The sequence below is a fragment of the Cyprinodon variegatus genome, unplaced genomic scaffold, assembly GCF_000732505.1.
Source record: "Cyprinodon variegatus isolate N-32 unplaced genomic scaffold, C_variegatus-1.0 Scaffold139, whole genome shotgun sequence".
In the NCBI taxonomy this organism is placed as follows: Eukaryota; Metazoa; Chordata; class Actinopteri; order Cyprinodontiformes; family Cyprinodontidae; genus Cyprinodon; species Cyprinodon variegatus.
In genome coordinates, this window is record NW_015150592.1 from 217606 (window position 1) to 237895 (window position 20290).

At 36.7% G+C, this 20290-nt stretch overlaps 1 protein-coding gene across 1 annotated transcript in view; it reads right to left on the reverse strand.

Annotated features, from left to right (window-relative positions):
- snd1 (staphylococcal nuclease and tudor domain containing 1) overlaps nt 1–20290 on the reverse strand; it is a 215123-nt gene that overhangs the window by 166897 nt on the left and 27936 nt on the right. Inside the window, exon 11 of the mRNA XM_015376704.1 lies at nt 7977–8078. Within this exon, the coding sequence (XP_015232190.1) occupies nt 7977–8078 (102 nt within the window). The remainder of the gene's footprint in view (nt 1–7976; nt 8079–20290) is intronic.

Consider the following 20290-nt stretch of genomic DNA (forward strand, 5'->3'; position numbering starts at 1 on the left):
ATTGTTTGTCTTTCTTTTAAATTAGTTAAATTCTATATCTATATAATTTGTATCAGCAAATGAAAGTTTTAGTAAATCTGGGGATGTAAAATCTGAAGGCTGTTCTGTTTTAATTGACTTTAGAGAAAGAGAAAAATTCATGTTTTTTTTTTTTTTTTTTTTTTTTTAGATTTACCAGTTAACGTGGTCGTACTACATGACAACTTGTACAAAGCTTTGATATGAAAAGGGAACATGTGCCACGTCGTGATTAACAGTACTCCAACCCAGCGTGAGCTCAGAATGAGTGGTTTTCCCAGACAGGAACAGAGAGAAAGGCTGCTTACCCTGAAAAATGTGGGAGGTTAAGATTTGCATCAACTAAAATAAGCAACCGTCTCCAACAAATTCTATTGAACTATGATCACACAGCTTTATCTTCCATTCTATTTACCTTTCTAACAGATATGGCAACATAAACATGAAGACGTATGGCGCAGACTAATTTCAATGTACCCAACCCATTTAACTGATATGACTCACAGCAGAAAATATATGGCGACAGATCAGAAGGTAGGAGAGAAGAAAGACGTATGTATGCATATATGTAGGAACTGCTATAGTGGAAGCGTCATGAGGAGCATGTTGGAAAATCTAAATAAATAGTGGATTTAAACATCAATGGTTCTCACCAACCGGCACCATAACATGCAACCCAATATGACCAAACTATAGCATGAGACAATAAAAAAACAGGGCAAACATGAAAGAGAGACTGACGTGTAAAAATAATACTGATAACTAATCCTGATAAGAGAATATTAGAATGTGAGCAGTTCAGGCAGCTTTTTAGAAGGTTATAATCATTATTTGTATTATCTAATAGAACAGCAGCTCTGATTCTGGAAATATATGAGATGCTTTGCAGGGAACTGATGAATGGAGGGACAAAAAATTTAGCTTTATCTGCAGTGTATTAAGTAAGTACGTCTCAGATATTTTTATACATATTTGTCACATCTTTTAATGGAACAACCCTGAAGAAATTTCTACCTATATACATACATAAAAACGTCAACCCATATTACAGACTCTGCTTTTCTTAATTCCAAAGCTGTTCTATCAGGTTGAAATCAGGACTGTGCAGACCAGTGAATTGGAGTTTTTCTATATTGAGTCAGAATTCTCCCAAAAGTCACTTGTAATAAATATTTAAATGAGCAGTTTTTTTTGAAAATGCACACATGTAAACTACTATCCATGGAGACATTGAATGTTCTGTCCCAAATATACACAAAGACAATGGGTGCATGCTCCTTTCGTGAAATTGTGGTTAACTTTTTATGCACCTATAGATTCTATAATGCTTGCATGTGGACCCATCTCTGCGCGCTCAGATCAACTTTTGTCACTTTGAATGCATCCAAAAAAAACAACCCTGTGATTGGCTACTTTTCAGGAAATACTGCCTCTTTAAGCTGTAACTGTCTTCCTACTAGCAAAGCAACTTCATGCTATCCACTTCTCTTCAAAAGTTGGAAGTTGGTAAGCAAAGTCAATAAATATAAGATGGTCTGGATGAATATTAGATTCTGATTGGCTGTAGGGTGTCGGTTAAAAAGGATTATAAGTCAACTACAAAAAAAAGTTTTGGTCAAATAGCCTGATAATTTCTGCAAACTCAAACTGGAAATGGGAACGCTCGTTAACTTGAGGGATTTCTTGTAACCAATTAAAGGTAGGTTACTTTGTCTGGTAGCGAACGCCTTCAAACTGACAAAAATTGACAGCAGTGAGCAGAAATGGATCCACACGCGAGGAGCAGGGACGCTGTGCACACGTGGAAATCAAACCACGTGTGCACAAAGAAAGAACATTTGCGTTAGAAAGAGTCAATGAGCGTCTGGATGAAGTAAAGCTACTTAAACGAGTATTTATTACCTGTGTGCAATTTTGGCAGAATGTTGACACCATATATCCAAACAGGAATAGTAGATTTGAATTGGAGCATCCAAATTTATTGATTTGGTGTGACTCAATACTTGTTGGCAGCATATGGTATAATACTTTGATGAGATGCAAAGCCATTAGTCAAAGTTACTAATTGACAAAAGTAAATACACTGAGAAGTTAAAATTTCAGTTGTGTCCAATTAACTATTTTTCCTCTATGTCATGCACCTCGTTAGCAGTACAAGGTCTCAGGTGTGCATGGCGAGCGGGTGTTCATCTCATAATGAACACTGCAGGTTATAAAGATGAGACTGCTGTAAGAAGATTGCCAAATCTTCCACACAGTCTGATGAGGAAAAGCAAACTAAAGACTGGAACCAGTCCCCTGGTCTAATAAGAGCAAGTTTGGCATCAACCAGGCTAAGGGTTACCAAGTCAAGTGTGTCTTTCCTACAGTCAAGCATGCTGGTAGGAGTGTAATGGTTTGGAAAAGGCCAAATGTAGGGAGATGTGTTTTATTTTAAGGAACTGAAGCGGATCTTGTGTGACACATTGAAGCAAGCCATCATCCCTTCCTCTGTTAAACTAGGTCAGGGCAGTATTCTAACCTGAGACACCCCAAACTCACCTCCAAGATGACCACTTTAGGAGGAGTGGCAGCCTAGTGGTTAGGGCATAGAGCTTGGAATCCTGAGGTTGAGTTTGAAACCCACTCCCACAGACTGTCACTCTGGCTCTCTGAGCAAGACCCTTAACCCCTGATAGCTCCCTGGGCACCGCATGATGGCAGCCCACTGCTCCCCAAGGAGATGGGTTAAAAGCAGAGATAAATTTCTCCAATGTGAGATCAATAAAGTTCAATTATTATTTTTTTTTGTTATTTACAGTATAGTATAGAGTCTTATCTTTATTGCCATCACTTGAAAACATGAATATTTACAGAAATATAACGGGTCAGTTTAAATAGATAATAAATTGTAATTAACTATCTGAATGTGCTTGAACCAAGATCTCAACTTCTCCTTTGAACCTGCTCTTACTTTCACCCAGTCTATATCAAATACCCAACCACACATAAGACATTCACTCACTTATATGCCCGCCAATAAAAAGGCAAAAAATTCTGTTGCTAACAGTGCTACACAAGCAGCTGCATAACAGGAGCCACTTTGAGCATGCAGGATTATCCAAATGTGCTCAACCCTGATAAGTGGCTTAATGCAACATTTCCATTTGACTTTTTTTCCTGATGAAGCTGAGACCCAGGCGTGCAAGAAGCACTACTTAGAAAGTTAGCCAAATCTAGCTTTTTGGGATTATGTCACCATGCAAGCGCTGCCATTTCAATGCGGGTGGGGATGGATATAAGAAAGCCTGAGACAGACAGAGCTGGACTGACAGGGAGAAAAGGGAAATAAGGTGATGCCTCACTGCCTTTTTTTTTTTTTTTTTTTTTTTGTAAAATGATAACTTAGAAGAGGATTTTGGACATAAAAGTTTTTCTTTTTATGATGGTAAAAGGCAGAATGTCAGAAAACAATCTTTATTAGCTATGAAATTACTGGAAATTAGGACTTAATTTAGTAATAATATGGAAAAATTGTTGGAATGATAACACTACATTTACCCTAAAGCTCCTTTCAAAGACCAGTCCAGATGTGAGCCACCTTTTTTGTTCACAAAGCAGTTTACTATAGAGTTCTCCTGCCAAAAAATTAAAATAAAAGCCCTCTGAAAATTGATATTAGATATTCTTTATAAAAAAAAAATGCACAAAGCTCCCCTTGTGAATAAAGAAATGGGGTGCTTTCATAGAAAAAAAGGAATTTAGCATAGCTCCATTCCCCTAAATCACCAGTTGCAGTTGGGCTTTAAGATTTAGATCACTGGGAGTGGCAGTTATTGCTCAATCATGTCAGAGAAGGTTTTGTAGGTGAAAAATATGCCCATTTCTTACATCATGACATGCTTGTGTTCTCACACAGCTACCAGGCTTCAAATGAGAATGTTTGCTAGTTGAACATTGCCAATTAGCTTTACTACATTTCTGTCACCTGTCTTTTAAATCAAATGTAAAAATAAATCTAGGCTTATGAAATCCCCAATCACAACAGCTATGAGACATGCTAGCGTAAGTCCACAGTGTTCTCACACAGCATGACTGTTCATCTGGCATCTGTTTTTGAACATTTATGATGTAGATTCAGATAAAGCCACAGACTGTTATTAATTTCATTACTGATACATAAAAGCCTGGACCTTCTTTCAAATAGCTTAGACTCTCAAAAGAATCTGACAATAAAGTAAGTGGGTCAACTAAATTGTTCTGTTTGTTGACATGCAACATGTTCCTGCACACAACAGGGTATGCCGCATTCAAAATGACAAGCTATCAAGGCCAAGGTGCAACAGATCATTATGAAAGACTTCATGCTCGAGTACCGAACTTTCAAACATTCACAACAGAGATTTCATTTTATCCAAACTAAATCATTCTTGTTGCCAAGGCAGCTAAAGCCCACAGCTTTTTCCAGACTTGTTAAATTATTTTCAAAAAAAATGATATATGGTGACAGAAGGTTTAAATCAGAGCTTTAGTCTTGTATCTTGGCAACAAAAAGGAATAGAAGAGAAGCAACTTCCCAGAGCCCCTTCCTTTTATTGATCTTGCAGCGTAAGAAGGGAGGAAGCAGTGCCGCTGGAAAATGGACAGCTCTCCACTTGAACCCGACTTCAAACAGGAAAAAAAACACCAGCATACTTGGAAGATCAAGCATCAATATTAATCAAATGTGGAGCAACATATAGAGATATGCATGCAGGAGAGCTTGAATCTTCAGAAACTTTTGAGGTTTCTGAATCATCAAAATCATTTAAGTGCTGCATCATGTATTGCTCTCTGTGTAAAACTAATACTTGAGTTAGCTTTAAAGGTGCATTTAAAACGAATGTATTGTATTGTAAGACAGCTTGTATAGTAAATTGTGGCATAGCTGAAACCTAAAATTGAAATATAAAATTTTAAGCCCTGCAGTGAAACCTGAACATATCAAAATTCAGACCCTTATAAGCCAAATATTTCCTGATTCTACTTCAATGCTTTACACAATTAGGTAAAAATTACAATTAAAAGTAAACTCCAATTTTTAACCGGTTTAAACTAAAGAAAATTCGAACCTCATTTTTGCTGCAAAGGGATCAAAGTAATTACATCTCAAATAGTTTCTCATGCCTGATAAGAAGCTAGTTAAACAGCCAAACTGCTAAAATGTTTCCAGTTTTTACTTTAAAATATTTCCCTTTCTTTTCATTTTAAATAACAAAGCCTAAAGTTTGAGCTTAATGTTGCCTGAGTGGGTAACAGTAATGCTGGGAAGGACATTTTAAGGATTTATCAAAAATAATGTGGCTTCCTTGAAGTTATTAAGCCCATACTGCTCCCCAGGCGCCACACAATGGCAGCCCACTGCTCCCCAAGGCGATGGGTCAAAATGCAGAGATTTCCCAATTGTGGGACAATAAAGGGATTTACATTTCTTTAGAAATATAGAGAATCTAAAATATCTCATATTATGAATCAGTGAATCATCATTTAATCCAGTATCTCTGTGCCCCAAATGTGGTTTTTAATTTAGACTACATTGCAAAGAGATGCATACGGCTGAAGGCCTTTACTTCTAAGCTTCGACTTTTGGTTAAGAATCAGAAAATTTCAAAAGAAGCTTGAGTTACAATTCATGCTGGCATCGCTAACTTTTTAGCAGTTGCTATGACAGCATGACTGGGATGTTTGTGTGTTGGTTATTTGCTGGCTGATTGCAGACCTTGTGGGGAGCCCGTCTATGCAATCTTTTTTTCTTGTTCTCATAGTGCAGTTGTGTTCCTGTGACATGGGAGTAATAATTTTCCCCTTTCAACACGAGTTTCAATTTAAATACTAACATTTCTATAGACAAATAATTACAAACTATACAGTATAATGTGTTAATACTGGATAGTGTTGACGTCACACTTATTTTTTTGAAGGAAATGTGAAGTTAATCAAATTTGAACCTTTTTTATAAAGAAACAAAAAATATAACCCAACTTTTAGTGCCTGTAAATTAACTGCAGTGTTGTAATAATGATAGAAATAAGGCAAATGAGAAGTGAGAAGATTTATAGAAGAAAAGCACATTTCTAGATTGAGAGCGTGACAGAGAATGCAAATTTCTCTTCAGCATGGTGTCCGAGTTCTGCTGCTCTAATTCAGTTTAAAACATATAATTCAGGGGTAAGAGTTGCATTAACATTCAGGCTGTTTTACATTAAGACATAACAATCTCCTTTCAAGGCTGATAGAAATCTCTACAGACACAAGGTGTGCTTGTATATATAAACAAGCTCTGAATTGTTCCAATGTGGTTTGATGCATTCCAATATACAATGCAAACAGACCCACTGACTCACTCCAGTGAAAACAAGCCAACACACTTAAGGAGTTAACTCTTTTCAATGCAAACAATTATGCAGAGCTCCCACTACAATAAACAACACAAACAGCAATTTGCTTGAGGCTTTTCTTACAGCGCAGGAACAATTAAGCCAAGTTAACTTTAGCAGCTCGCAAGTCAAAGCAAGATATATGGAGACGAATAACAAATTATACATGAACGTACAGCTAATTTGAAAACGCTAAACCTCAGAGCACAAGCATTGAGCCTATTGCTAACAATATTTACTGTATCTGTTCAAAGCTGGATGCTTTTGCTTTTAAAAAGTACTTTAAAGCTGAAGATTTCTGAAATCAAGTCGAAATAAATGTACAAGTTTTTCTTGTAGTGTTTAAGATGATCATAAAAGAAGCCAACATGAATACTGTTGTAATTCAGTGCTGGCAGATCTACTCGCACCAAAGCATGGCTTCAGTTTCCAAGTTTCTACTGCATGTACTCTATTATTTTTGGAACACAAACCTAACAAACAAAATCATTATTTTCGCTTCAGTTGATGAAAACCAGCTCAGGGCTGAATTTTCTGTCATTAAAAAAACATTAATGAGGAGGATTAAAATGTCTGTGATGAGAAGCTGGGACAGGGATATGAATCTCACTCCCATACAGAGAGCCAGAAGGAACTCTTCTGGCTTTTGACTTTGAGTGGGTGCCTGTTTTTGTTTAACAGCCTCGGTTGTACTGTTATGAAAGTGTGAGTGAACTGCTTGCTCCATCTACTATCAGGGTTGTTGGAGATCAGTCATCAATATGCTGGTATTGTACATTCTCAGTCAAACTAAAATACAGATTCAACTTTAAAACTGTTCCATTTGTTTTCTTTCTGCTTCAAAAAAATTTGATGTTTTACATTTATGAGATTTTATTGTGATCGCAAAGACCATCTTGGCAGTTTTCCATCAATACAAACTTTATTTCTACACTAATCTTTATGCACTTCTTGTTCTCATGATACATGCCCGTCTGTTTTTGGCAAAAGTAAAAAAAAACAATTTATCCAGAGTCATAAACTCAACCTACCCCCAAAGTTGTATCATTTCCAAACAAGTTGTTTTTTTGTATTTCAGTTTCCACAATCAGCTTGCATTCAGTTGTGGCATACATACTAGAAGAAAAGCTAAGCTGGAAATCTAAAATCCTGCTATGCATCTAGAAGAGCGTTTAACCCTCTGCTAAGCTCTAACAGGTCAGATGTGAGTAAATCACAGCAGCCCCCCAGGTGTACAAACCAAGTAGATCAATATACACAAGAGGGGGAAATCAAGACTGCTTGTTTAAAGGGTGCATCCAGGCCAACACTAAGCCCCAGGACATCTTCCATGAGCACTTAGTATTCACACGCAGACACAGAGGAAATAGATATCCAGCTCTGAAATACATTTGTCTGTCAATGAGAAAGGTGCAGGGAGCACTTACAGTCAAATTGCATATTTTTATCTACAACTATTACAGAATTCCAAAAGCGCGATAAAAAGAAATCAGTCATTCATTTACCGGAGAGCAAAAAATAAAAAATAAAATTGGAGCTTTAAAATCAGTGAGTGGTTCTTACCTTTTTCCCAATGAGCTTCTTCCTGAGGAACTCCCGGGCCTCAAACATGTATGGGATGTCATACAGAGGACGGAATCGTTTGTCTTTGTCCTTGTTCTTCTCCTGAATACAGATTGAGGGGTGGGGAGGGAAAGGGGGGTTGAAAAGAAGAGAGAAAGTTAGAAGGGGAGAAACAACTCAAATTGCACTTTTAAAGGTTGATAGCTTTGAAAAGCAGCTGCAGATCTGATTTGAGAGAAAGAGAGACACAAAAGTACAATATGCAGGGCTCCAAATAAAAATATGAAGTGTATTCCCGAGTCACTTTTTTTAATTAATGCTACTTGTGCGCAATGTTGGTGCTAAAGTTATAGGGGGAGTCTCAGAAAAACATGTAGATATAAACCTTTAATGGTGGTCATCATAAAAGCATGCAACAATTTAGATTTCAATTGAATATTTTCTGACTGAAATCACTCTTCTTTCTTCACAATAATTCACTAACTTGGGTTGTTCTATTGTGTAAGCTTCTAAAAAGATATACTTAGGTTCATAGCGGTCAGTGACAAAATATTAAAACTTAAGGCGTATTGAATTTTCCACTCTAAACAGTAAAAATAGTCTATTGGACACAGTTAAACACATCAAAGCGGTTGCTTTCAGTTTGTTTACTCTGCTTTTGTTCTTTCAGTCACATGGCAGAAACAGGACCATGAACTCAATGAAATATTAAAATGTGAGTGACAGCAGCTCATACAAACACCACTTCACTCAAACAGGCCTACTACCCCTGCTCTCAACACAGATAAAACTTGCAATCAGTGAATACAAAGCTATCATGCACACTGACACAAACAGGCAGACACTTCACCTTGAACAACTGCATGACAAGCATATATTCCAAGTACTTATTTACAATTTCTGGGTAGGCTCAAAACTTTCCATTTTGATAAAGCTTATAGTTAGAGTGGCTCAGGTTATGCAACTATAGGATTAGAATGCTGGAGGACATAGGGACCCTTTTTCATCATGTCAGCTGTGCTGCTGCCATAAACACAGTTGTTTATAGATGTTGGAGCTTGGCCTGTTTTTCAGTCTAGTCCTGTTTCTCTGACTGAGACTGGCTGAGTCAACTGAGTCGATGCAATCAACTGGTTTTCTTTAGATAGAAAACTGAATAAATTTGGCTGTATGATCTGGTTAAATTGTCTCTGTAAAGTGCCCTGAGATGACACGTGTTGTGAATTGGTGCCATATAAATAAACTTAATTGAACTGAATTGAATTTCAAAGAACACTGAACATTAGTTCTTATGCCAATACCAACAAGTCCAGGGTGCACCCCTCACTTATTTCCAACAAGGAGATAGATAAAATAAATAAAGTTGTTTGGTCCAACAGCACTGCATATCTTATTTAGGAAAGATGAGAAAGTACTTTTTCTTGCAAAAGACTGAGGGAATCTCCTGAGCCTATAGAGCTTCAGTCAGTCCGTTTGTAGACCAACTGGCCCAGTTCAAGACTCTACTCTTCTGCATGAGCCATCATTTGTTCACTTAAAGACAACGCTCCTCCTCTACAAACTACTAGAACCATGCAGGTTTTATGAAATCACAAACTGATATTTGAAACCGTTTATTATCACCTCCGAATTCACTGAGACTAAGGTTTAACTTGAGCAAGATGTCCCCAGCACCTTGTGTCAGGCTATGTATGGATTTTTCTCCCAAACATACCTTTTGCAATTGTGGCCATAACTTGAGTGTTTCATTTATCTAAAATACATATTTGAACATGTTTATGGATAAATATAAATGTTTATTTAGCTAGCTTTGATATTCTTGTGTTACAGTTCTTTCAATCCCTTTGTGATAAATGTGCAATTGTAATTTAATTCTTATACACAGCCCATTTTTTTCTTGCCACTCTAATTAAAAAGGACCAACATGAGAAGAATACAGAAGGCACAAGATTGTCCTTAGATCCCTCCTAAATAAAACTAGGAGGGACGGGAGGGCAAAATGTGGGTAAGAAATGGAGGGCAAACTGACATGGAGACAAAAGAAGAGGAAGGAAATTTGTCTGGATCAATAAATGTTTAGGGATCAATTACTGTCTTCAAGAGGAGAGTTTCTGGAATAAAAACTCTAAAAGGCAGCATTTGAGAGGCAGAAATCTTTCTGATACTTTGTCGCTTGACATGGCAGAGCTGCAAAAGAACAGAATTATGTTACTGGCCTTTGCTGGATTTATTAAATTATGAGTTAAATGTGTTTGTGCCTTCCTTATTCAATCAGTTCCTTACTATCCACATTCTCGAGCTGAATCAGCAAAATGTTAATTCCTAGAGCTGCTCTCACACATACAGAGTGGAAATCCCTCAACGCTCAGCCAAAAGGTGATTCATAAAGTCAGTTTCAGATAGTTCAGGGTGAGCAAATCCCAGCCTCAAGGGTGTATATCCTCACTGTTCTGGAAATTTTTTCTAACTGAACATGTCTGACTTCAATGAATGGGTCATTAGCAACCCCCCGCAGAACTTTGTCACATGCAGGGGAGATAATACATCCATTTCACTCAGGAGTTTTGGAGCAGAGAAACAAACCTGCACATCAGGAGTCCCTGAGGACCAGGTTTGCCCACTCCTGAATGTTGGAGTACTTCAACTAATCAGTTGCAGCGACTTGATGGAAGGAGCTTTGAAGATTTCACATTGCCCTGAGCTTTAACTTTATAGATTTTGTTCTTAAAAGAGTGTAACAAACTGTGTAAAAACTAAAGTCTAAAGAATAGTTCTGTTTCTCCATTTTATTCTCTTTGTACTTAAATATATGCTCTAAATACAGGGCCCATTTTTTTTTTTAAATACCATCATTTGGCCAGCTGTTTTGGCCCTTTATTGGTATGACGTCAGCGGCTCGGTGAATTGACAGTTTGATGGACAGAAAACAAACAAATACAATGGGACAGGGAAAAAATTTCACACTTTTGTAAACACCAAATTTCATACTTTGAAAATGCGTAAGAAGGCTGCTGGTGGCTTCTTTTGGATAAAGCCTATTCATGCCAAGGCTTCATTATAATTGTATATAATTGACAAAGGACAATACAACAGAACTGTTTCTACAAAGAAGAGCCCAGAGCAGCACAAACAGGACTGGTGAATTGAAAAAAATAATTCTCAACTAATAGGCTGTAGAAAGACAACCATGTCACAGTGAAAGAGCATAAATGTCAGTGCTGTATTCCAATTAGAGCCAGGCAGAAGAGAGGCAGATACAATGAGGGCACCATTAAAAAAAACAAAACAGGCCTCTATGATGCAAACAAGTTAAAAAGGGGACTGAAGCAAGGTCAAAGGGAAGGGGGACTTCTCATCGAGAGCTGCCAGCAGGAACCAGAGCTTAATGAGTGAAATCAAATAATTTAAAAACAAAAATGATTTATCTTCACAGTATAATGATAAATACAAACAATGCTCCCCTACTCGGATAATAAAGTGAAAAATATCATGACTAGTCTAATTATTTGCCTATGGAGCCATATCTGGCTTCATTCACCGGATAAACCGACAACCTCAGCTTCATTAAATTACTCCAGACAACCTCCCCGTACCATCATCCATAAACTGTTATTATGCTGCAGCAGTAAGGTTACAGATAGAGGAGAGAGTTGGAGCCATGTCTCAGCCGTAACCAAATAAAAACTGTTCCCTCTCCCTATCCTCAGGGGGAGTTTTGTTCTATTTGGGGTGAATTCCCTTCATTCTATATTACCCACTAAGGCTCGGGAATCATCTTTGACTACTGCAGAGGCATGGTGCATGCTGGATTGTACAGTGTCGCAGGGCTGCAGGCTCTCAGGCTGTGAATGTGTGGATGTTACTGCTCCGAGCATTTTAAGCTTGAGAAACGTCAAAACTGAAACCATGAGTCAGGAGAATGTCATTTTTCTAATGTTGGGGGAGTACAGTGGAAGGCCTCAATTTTATATTTAGTTGATTGAGGGGAGTTTTGTTTGTACATAACTACTCTTTTGGGGGAAAATCTCCTCTGCATGCATGTGTCTCAGACAATGAGTGCATCATTTCTGATGACACAAAGCTCTCAGAGTCTTGGAGAAAAAGGCAACATTTACGGATGTGTACAAAGCAAGATGACTAGCCCTATGAAATCAATTTTATTTTTTGCCGAAATTTCACTTTTTCCATTTGTATTTTCCTGAATTTTGCTGGATTTTACACCATTATAAAGAGACTGAAAAATATTTAACAAACAACCAAAAATGTAATTTTTTTTTTAACAAATAAAACTAATTGACGTGGTTCAACAGAATATTAGATGTTTTAGCAACATACTTAAAAGTATGTACAGTCCTTTTTTACAAACAAATACTTTTTATGAGCAAGACATTTAATCTCACATTAAAAGAAGGTTTCCTTTCATAAAAGTGCTTTATAGATGTACATAAAAATGTCTTAAGAAATAAAAATCTACAACACTGTCTAAATTTGCCTTTTAAAAAGGAATCCACACTTGTTTTTACTTCTTCCAACAGTGAAAAATTTACAGTAATATTTACCTGTCTTTTTTAAGGTACAAAAAAAAGGTAATGTGCTAAACAATCTCATGCCCTGCTTGTTCTGATGTAGATTAACACCTTGCAGGCATCCGGGTCGCACTAGCTAGCTGCTTATCCCAGTTTCTGATACAACTGACTGTAAGTGGTCACAACATGGATTCATATGTGTCCGGTCGATTGCTTTACTGATAAAAATTGCAGGAAAAATAGAGAAAAAAAACTTTGAGAAAAAAAAAAAACTCTTTTGCCCTCTAAGTTTTGTTTTTTTTTTTTTTTAGAGGATTTCAGTATTTGTACTTGCCTCTTCAACATGGCCGACCTGAGCCTGCCCTGCAAAAACAGCTGAAAGCAGATAAAGGAGATAGCAGTGGACAAAATACCTCAATATGGGAAAATCCTCTAAGATTCTGCGTTTTTAGCTAGATACCTTTAATATGCTAAATTGCACAATTCCATCTGTGTTTCCTTGAACATGGAAATCATAGGGCCCTATAAACGGCAGAGTTTTTAAACTGTAAATTATATAACCCAAAGAAAACAACATGTATAACAGCTGCAACTTGTGAAAGTCTGTAGCAGCTCAGGCATCAGCTTTTGTAACAGTATAATTAAAAACATCAGAAAACAAAAACTACAAACTACTTCCAGATATTTATCACTTGATGTAATTTCACTAGGATATAACATGTAGGCTACACTTTCATTATTCCGCCTGTCAAACAGTCATGTTCAGAGTATAAGATGCCAAAAAAACATCATTACCTGAAATCTTACCCCAAAGACTGATGCTGAATCATTTAACAACTGCAGATATAATTATGACAATAATTACCTTCACTTGCTGAACCTCAGATTGTTTAAAACAGTTCACCAAAAAAACTGAAAGCCTGACAAAATTTATATTAGCTTTCAAGTGCTTGATATCCATTTAACAAATTCTAGGTTTAATGAAGAATGGTGAGAATCTGAGTAGCTCATATTTGCTGGTTAATTAGATGTGATATTTCTCCGGGTAAATTAGCATCAAGTAAACACGCTTTAGGCCATCTGACTGGCAGTGCATAGCAACAGGTGGGGAGATTGAGAGGGTTCAGTCTTTCTTCCTAGCTCTCAGGAAACATTTTGGCTCATCCAGATGGTCTAAAAGGTGATTAAAGAGATGCAAGAAATTTGTTTTTTGGGAGAAAATACCAGGAAATTAGATTTTAAAAACATCAACATCAAAAGTTTACAACTAGATTAAAGCCATACTTTAACCTGACTGAAGGAGTAAGAAAGGTTGGAAAAATCTAGAAACAAGGAAACGACTGAGGGGCATCAAGGAAAGATATGACATTTGTTTAATATTACCTGTTCCTGAAACGAATGATTCAAATGACCATCTCATTTAAGAGATGAGATATCCTGATATCTCGTATCTGTGGTTAAAAAAAACAAACTCTGTTCACTCCTTTAATCCACAGGAGTTTCAGAGAGAGGCATATGTTATCTATTCATCAAATCTGGGTGCACAATAGTGTGGAGAAACATTCCATCTTCGGGGAAGATACTAACCAGTTTGTAAATTCAGTAATGGAAAAATAATCAACAATAATTTCACCATTTTCTTCCTCTGTAATAAAAGAAACCTTGTTTAGGAGTGCAGCTAGATCACTCATAGTTATTGCATCTATCCGACATATGGGCCAGCTGTCTGAAGTCAGGGATGTAACAAACCAAAAGGAAAAGAATCAGCGCATCGTTCTGAGGGGAAACAGGAAAGATTTCAGCACTCTGAAAGAAGGCCTGAGCCGGGAGATAAGGAGCTGGTATATCTAGAACGGAACACCAGTCTGATACTGATACGCAAGGGCACCCCTGTTGTCCTAGATGGTGTCGTTAAGAGTACGTTTTACATGCCAGACAACCGCAAAGTCTCAAACTTCTATCAAACTCCATTAACTGCTGGTAATGCCGTCAAAAACATCGACAAGGCACAGTGTCTGGTGACCTTTACTTAGTGTGTGACAGGCTGTTGACTTTTGCTAAAATAAAACTATACTTTCCTGCAATTTAAATGCACTTGTGCTCTGCATAACCATGGCATTTTCATCCACTTTATATTTGCATTCAACCTGTGATCAAGCGGGATTTTTTTTTTTCTTACTCTTCTTCCAATCTTTCTACCAAAGTTCTGTATTTCACTTTAACATCTTTAAATTCTGTCCCAGTTTCTTTCTTCTAAAAATCTTTCCTAAAGCCGCACATCAACTCAGGTTCAATTGTAATGCAGCAATTTGTATATTTGTTAAGTACTGGTATATTACGTGTAATGACTGTACATTATTAACCTGATATAGCTCTGATTAAATCTGTTCAGGGAAAGGAGGAACATTCATCAGAACTCTCCAGGCTGATTGGTTAAGGCGATGCCTAATGCCAGTCCATTAAAATTTGGCAGTAGACACCATGAGAAAACAACAAGTGAGGCTTCCTTCCATTAACGCGCAGTTGAAGCGGAAAAGGGACTAGATTTATAGTTTAGCATGTTTGTTAACACACAAATACGGTTAGGTGTTCCCTGACTATATAACCCCTGACCTTCAATACTGCACTAATAGGCAGTTAAAGACAAAAGAATAGATTTTGGTTCAGTGTAATTTCATTATTTGAGAATATACCAGCTACTTTATGATACAAAATCTAAAACTTAAACATTTGTAAGCTATTGCTGAAATATATCTTTAAAATAGCTTTTTTTTTTTACCCTTTAAAGATAACTTATGCAATAACTTTTAATCAGGAAACGAGCGAAGCACTAGCGTCTGCTGGGATGGTGATGTCATCGGCCAAAACTAAAAATGATCCTATTTTACAAACTGTTTTACCTTCACAAATAAAATAATGAAAAAGTAGATCATTTTGATTCAATTCAGAGCTTAATGGGGGGATACTTGTATTGGATGAGCTAAAAAATTACCATCAATATCTCTGAAACGACACTAGCACAGATGTTTTTATGTTTTTTTCCCATTTTTACAAATGACCATTTTAAATGCACAGACCTGAACTAATGAAGCACTAACCATTCAGACTATTTGCTGAGTTTCACGTTGGTAGGGTGTCAGCTTCATGCAGCTGAAGCTCCTCCAATTCGAAGACGCGTTTCGGTGTGTAAACACTGTGCATATGAAATGCAGAGCAGTTAAACCCTGCGGTGTTCTAGGAAATCACCGTGTTCAATCTGAATGCACCTTAAGAAGTAAAGGAAGCCGTTTCCCATCTAACAGTAAGACCCAAGTGCAATCTGAGGAGGCCTCAGATTTTAGCATTCAGCCTGAAGTCCAGCTATTGTCAAACCAATTCTCACCTTGCAGGTGTCCAAACAGCTCTCAGTAGGCCAGGCTAACAACAACACTAACAATGCTCTGTTGGTAGGAGAGTCCAATCAGTGTGTGAATTTAGAGCAGCAGGACCACACTGCCAAAACAAATCAGCAGCTTCCAACTTCCTCTCACTCTTCATATCAGGGACTTTAAGCTAAATTACTGAAGTCCACCTATTTTGTTAACCTGTATCAGGGGTTAGTGCTCCATAAGTCATATGTTACATATGATTAGCCAAAACAACGAAACCTAGATTTTTTGGACATTAGTTTTATTGGCAACAATTTATTTGCAAAACAATATCCCTCACCTCTTTTCACATTGCAACCAAAAGATCTAAATGTTTGTCTGGAATTTTACTTTATAAAACACATAGCAGTACAGATTTAAGAAGTGGAAGAAAGGGATGCATAGAGTTAAACTAATAAAAAAATTTTTTAAATGTGGTCACACACACCCCTCTTTTACTCATGACTACATTAAAAGTTCAAGTAAAACTCAAAAGCAAATTATGTCTAAATAGAAATGCATATATCTATATACATTTTTATTTCATATAGATATTTAACCTTGATGTAAATCCAAATGTTCTGGTAAGGTCTCAGGTTTCTAAGAGAACATGAGGGAACAGAACTGAGAACAGAGGAGTTTGGTAGGGAGAAATTGTGGAGAATATGTTCTGACGGGTGAAATTAATTTCATACTGATAAAATATTGAGGAGAAGAAAACCTTTATGTCCATTTACTAATTGGGCACATTTCTAACCCAGTGTCCAACTCTGAAACGGTCTTTAAAGGTATAGAGGATGATCTTTTATTTCCAGATGGACCATCTAAATAAGCGGTCCTCCTAATAGTCAATCATTATGGTGATAAGTTTACATAAGGCCGTCCTACGTGCTCGTCCCGTTAGCTATCTTTATCTGCGCATGCGTACTTTCAGGCATCTACCTGTGGTGAGCTACGGCTTCAGACCGTCACTGAAGCTCACCTTTCAAACGGCGGTTCTTTGAAAATGGCCCGAGGGTCGTAAGAGAAAAAGTGTCTATGAAGTCTATGAAAAGAAAAGAAAGGCCTCAAAAGAGGCAGATATATCCCGGAATACTTTGTGCGGAGAGCTCTCCTCAGTGGAGGCGGAGTTATGTGACCAATGGGGAGCAAAATGTAGTGATAATCCGTCCGAATGGTAAGTTAACTGAGTTTGCTATAAAGTCCACTAAATAGTCCTCGCTCTATATAGGTAATTGAGGGATTTAGGGGTTAGAGCGTCTGTCAGACACAGTAAGCTTGTATGAGCTATGAGAACAGCAACTTTTAAACAGAGCGTGCATGAGGAGAAATGGGCTTGTGCACGCTCTCGCATGGGTTTAATATGCGTTCCCTTTCTGGAGCGGGTACCGGGTTGTGCATGTGCATTTTTTTTTTTTTTTTCAAAGTGGATAGGGTGGGTCATTTAAAAAAAAATTGCGAAAATCCTCCAAATACCTTTAAGATTAAACTGACATAGCTAAAATGTCTATGAAACAAATTATTTTCAACCACAATTACTGAGATTCAGTTGATCTTAGACTTGAAAATCCAAAAAAAAGAATTAAAACAAAAGGTAGACTATAATAAATTGAGATTTTCTGCCCAGATAATTGTAACAGCAAACATTTTACATTAAAGTTGAAGAATATGCATAATAAATTAAGCCAATTAGTGCATCCATAAGAACATTTGGCAAAAAAAAATAAATGTTTAATAATAAAACTAAGAAAGTGTTAAAATTTGCAAAAATAAAAAATATCCATATTAGTCATTTAGAAAAAAAAAATGGTATTTAGTTGTTTTAAGTCCAAACATTCAAAGTTGAGCTGAAACAACCTTATTTTCAGACATAATGTGGAAAAGGGCGAATGGGGTGGGAAAAAAAGAAGAAAAAAAAAAAAAAAAATCAATAAACATTCAGTCAACATGAATCTCACACATTAGCCGACTCCGGCCTGGATCTCTTTTTTTTCCTTCCAAACTGCATCAATTCTTTGTGGCATATATTAGGTGTTGAAGAATCCTCTGAGATTCGGTTCCACATACAGTCGTAACATTACACACTTTTTCAGACCTGTGAGATACAAACCCACCCACATCTCACATGTGCTCTAACAGAATATAATTTAGTGACTGTGGAGGCTACCAGAGTACATTAAACTCAGTGCAATGTTAAAAACCCCAGAACGATTGCCTTTCAGACAGACCCTAATGGAAGCAGCCATCAGATGATGGGTGGTTTGATCATATTAGAATACTGTCAGCTAAGATACTAAAGTAAGTTAGTGTTTAAATGTTAAGCTGACACAAGGGAGCACTGCCAAAATTTATCCCCTGCTGACTCACGCCACCACAGACTAGAGTTGTTGAAAACAAAGAGGATAGATCAATGCTTCTTGTGTTGATACCAAACTGCTATCCCCTTATCTGAATGTTCCAACTTAAAGGAATAGTACACCCAAAACATGATTAGCCTTAATTTTCTACTCATTTTTTCCTCCTGCTCCAACAGCCTAGCAACTCACTTCTATCAGAAAAGAGTCAGCAAAGTAAATAGAGTAAGGCTTAACTGTAGATCCGTAATGATTGCATCTTTTTTTATTAGGTTTCCAACAATAAAACTCCATATTAAATATTTTTTGTAGACAAAATATTTATTTCAATGATCAGTTTGAAATTTATACCTTAGTTTAACATAACCATGTGACAATATATAGTAGGTTTGTAAAAAGTTGAATGTTTATAGAATTTAAAAAAGTCATCGTAGTTTAGACTGTTTTATCCAAAAACAACTCTGGTTGAAGAGCACAAACGAATGCAAGGTTTTTTGAGCCTTCATTTAAAAATAAATGAAAATAAAATTTGTTTTTAAATCAGAATCGAGAATCGATGGCATCCCACATTGAAATGAGGAATCTGAATCTTTTATATTCAAGTGATTTACATTCCCAATCAGGGCCTGTCCACAGAAAGCTGGCTTTGGATATATATACTTTTGGTTGGAAAGAGGGTCCCATCCAGACAAATTGGCAGCAATAAAAAAAAAAAGAAAGAAACCAATTCCCAGGGATCCACGATCAATTTGAAGCCACCTCAAGCAGTATTTCTATGATGCGCCAGTCTGCTAACTGGTGCATTTGTACATGCAAGCAAACTGCTCTCAACACGAAAGCTGTGACACCAACGACTATGGTGGACTTCAGGGCGGCAGTGTAGGTACCAGATCTAAATGGCCCAACGATTGCCAGGGATGTTACACTATATGATTGGCTGAACATTGCCACTGTGAATGCAAAATATCATGGTTCCCGGATAACGTTAATAACATAATGCAGCATCCATGTGCCGAGTCGGGAGTATCAGTAGTGTTACCATGTCTAAAGACAAACTAAGTTTTAACTGATTGATAGAAAAACTGAAAAAAATATTTTACGTTCAACAAAGTAATTCCAAGACCATTGAAATATAAAGGAAAGAGCTAGGTAGGGCTGTGGCTTCCTAGCATCTATCAGGATAGCATCTTTTAGCTCGGTCAGTTAACCATATCAAGCTACACTAATTTTAACTTAGTCAACAACAACCGTTCATTTTCTACAAGTATAGTAGAACAGTTTTTCCTTGGTCTAAAATCCTCAAATTTTTTAAGATGCTCCATTTGTCCTCTGCCCTCAGATCTTATTTAAAAGAAGAACTGAGACTTTTTTTAATACCTTGTTAAATGGCAGAGCTTAGTCTGAAATGCAATAAAATAAAAATTTATAGAAAGGAATAGAATAATTAATAGAACAAAATAAAAATAATTAGCTAAATAGGCTAATTTGTTTATTAAAATGTTTTATTAATTGCATATATGTCCAACTCTGCCCCTCTTTCCATATTTACATTAGGGCTGCAACTAACGATTATTTTAAAAATCGATGAATCGGCCGATTATTTTTTGGATTAATCGATGAATTGGACAAAAAATATTTTTTATATTTTATACTCTTTATTCCAAAATAAACATTTTAGACAGAACAAACAAGCACACAAGTACTGTACAGGTTGCTCATTAACTGTACTGGTGCAATATGAAAAATAAATGTTTGTGTTAAAACTACGCAAACTTACACGAGAAATGTAGCTGTACATCCACAAAATATAGGATACTTTGTTTCATAAAGCGCAAAAAAAGACAGGCATTTTTGTTTTTAAAAGCCCCTAAGGGGTTCAAACAATAGGTCCCCCCATTTCAACAAATACGTTTTGTTTTGTTTTTTTACTAGAAAAGTTCTGCCTTTTAAGACAGGAAAGTATAACAGTTAAAGTTGCTACTTTAGAAAATACTTAACCATAGAGATAAAAATTACCCTGTGATTCA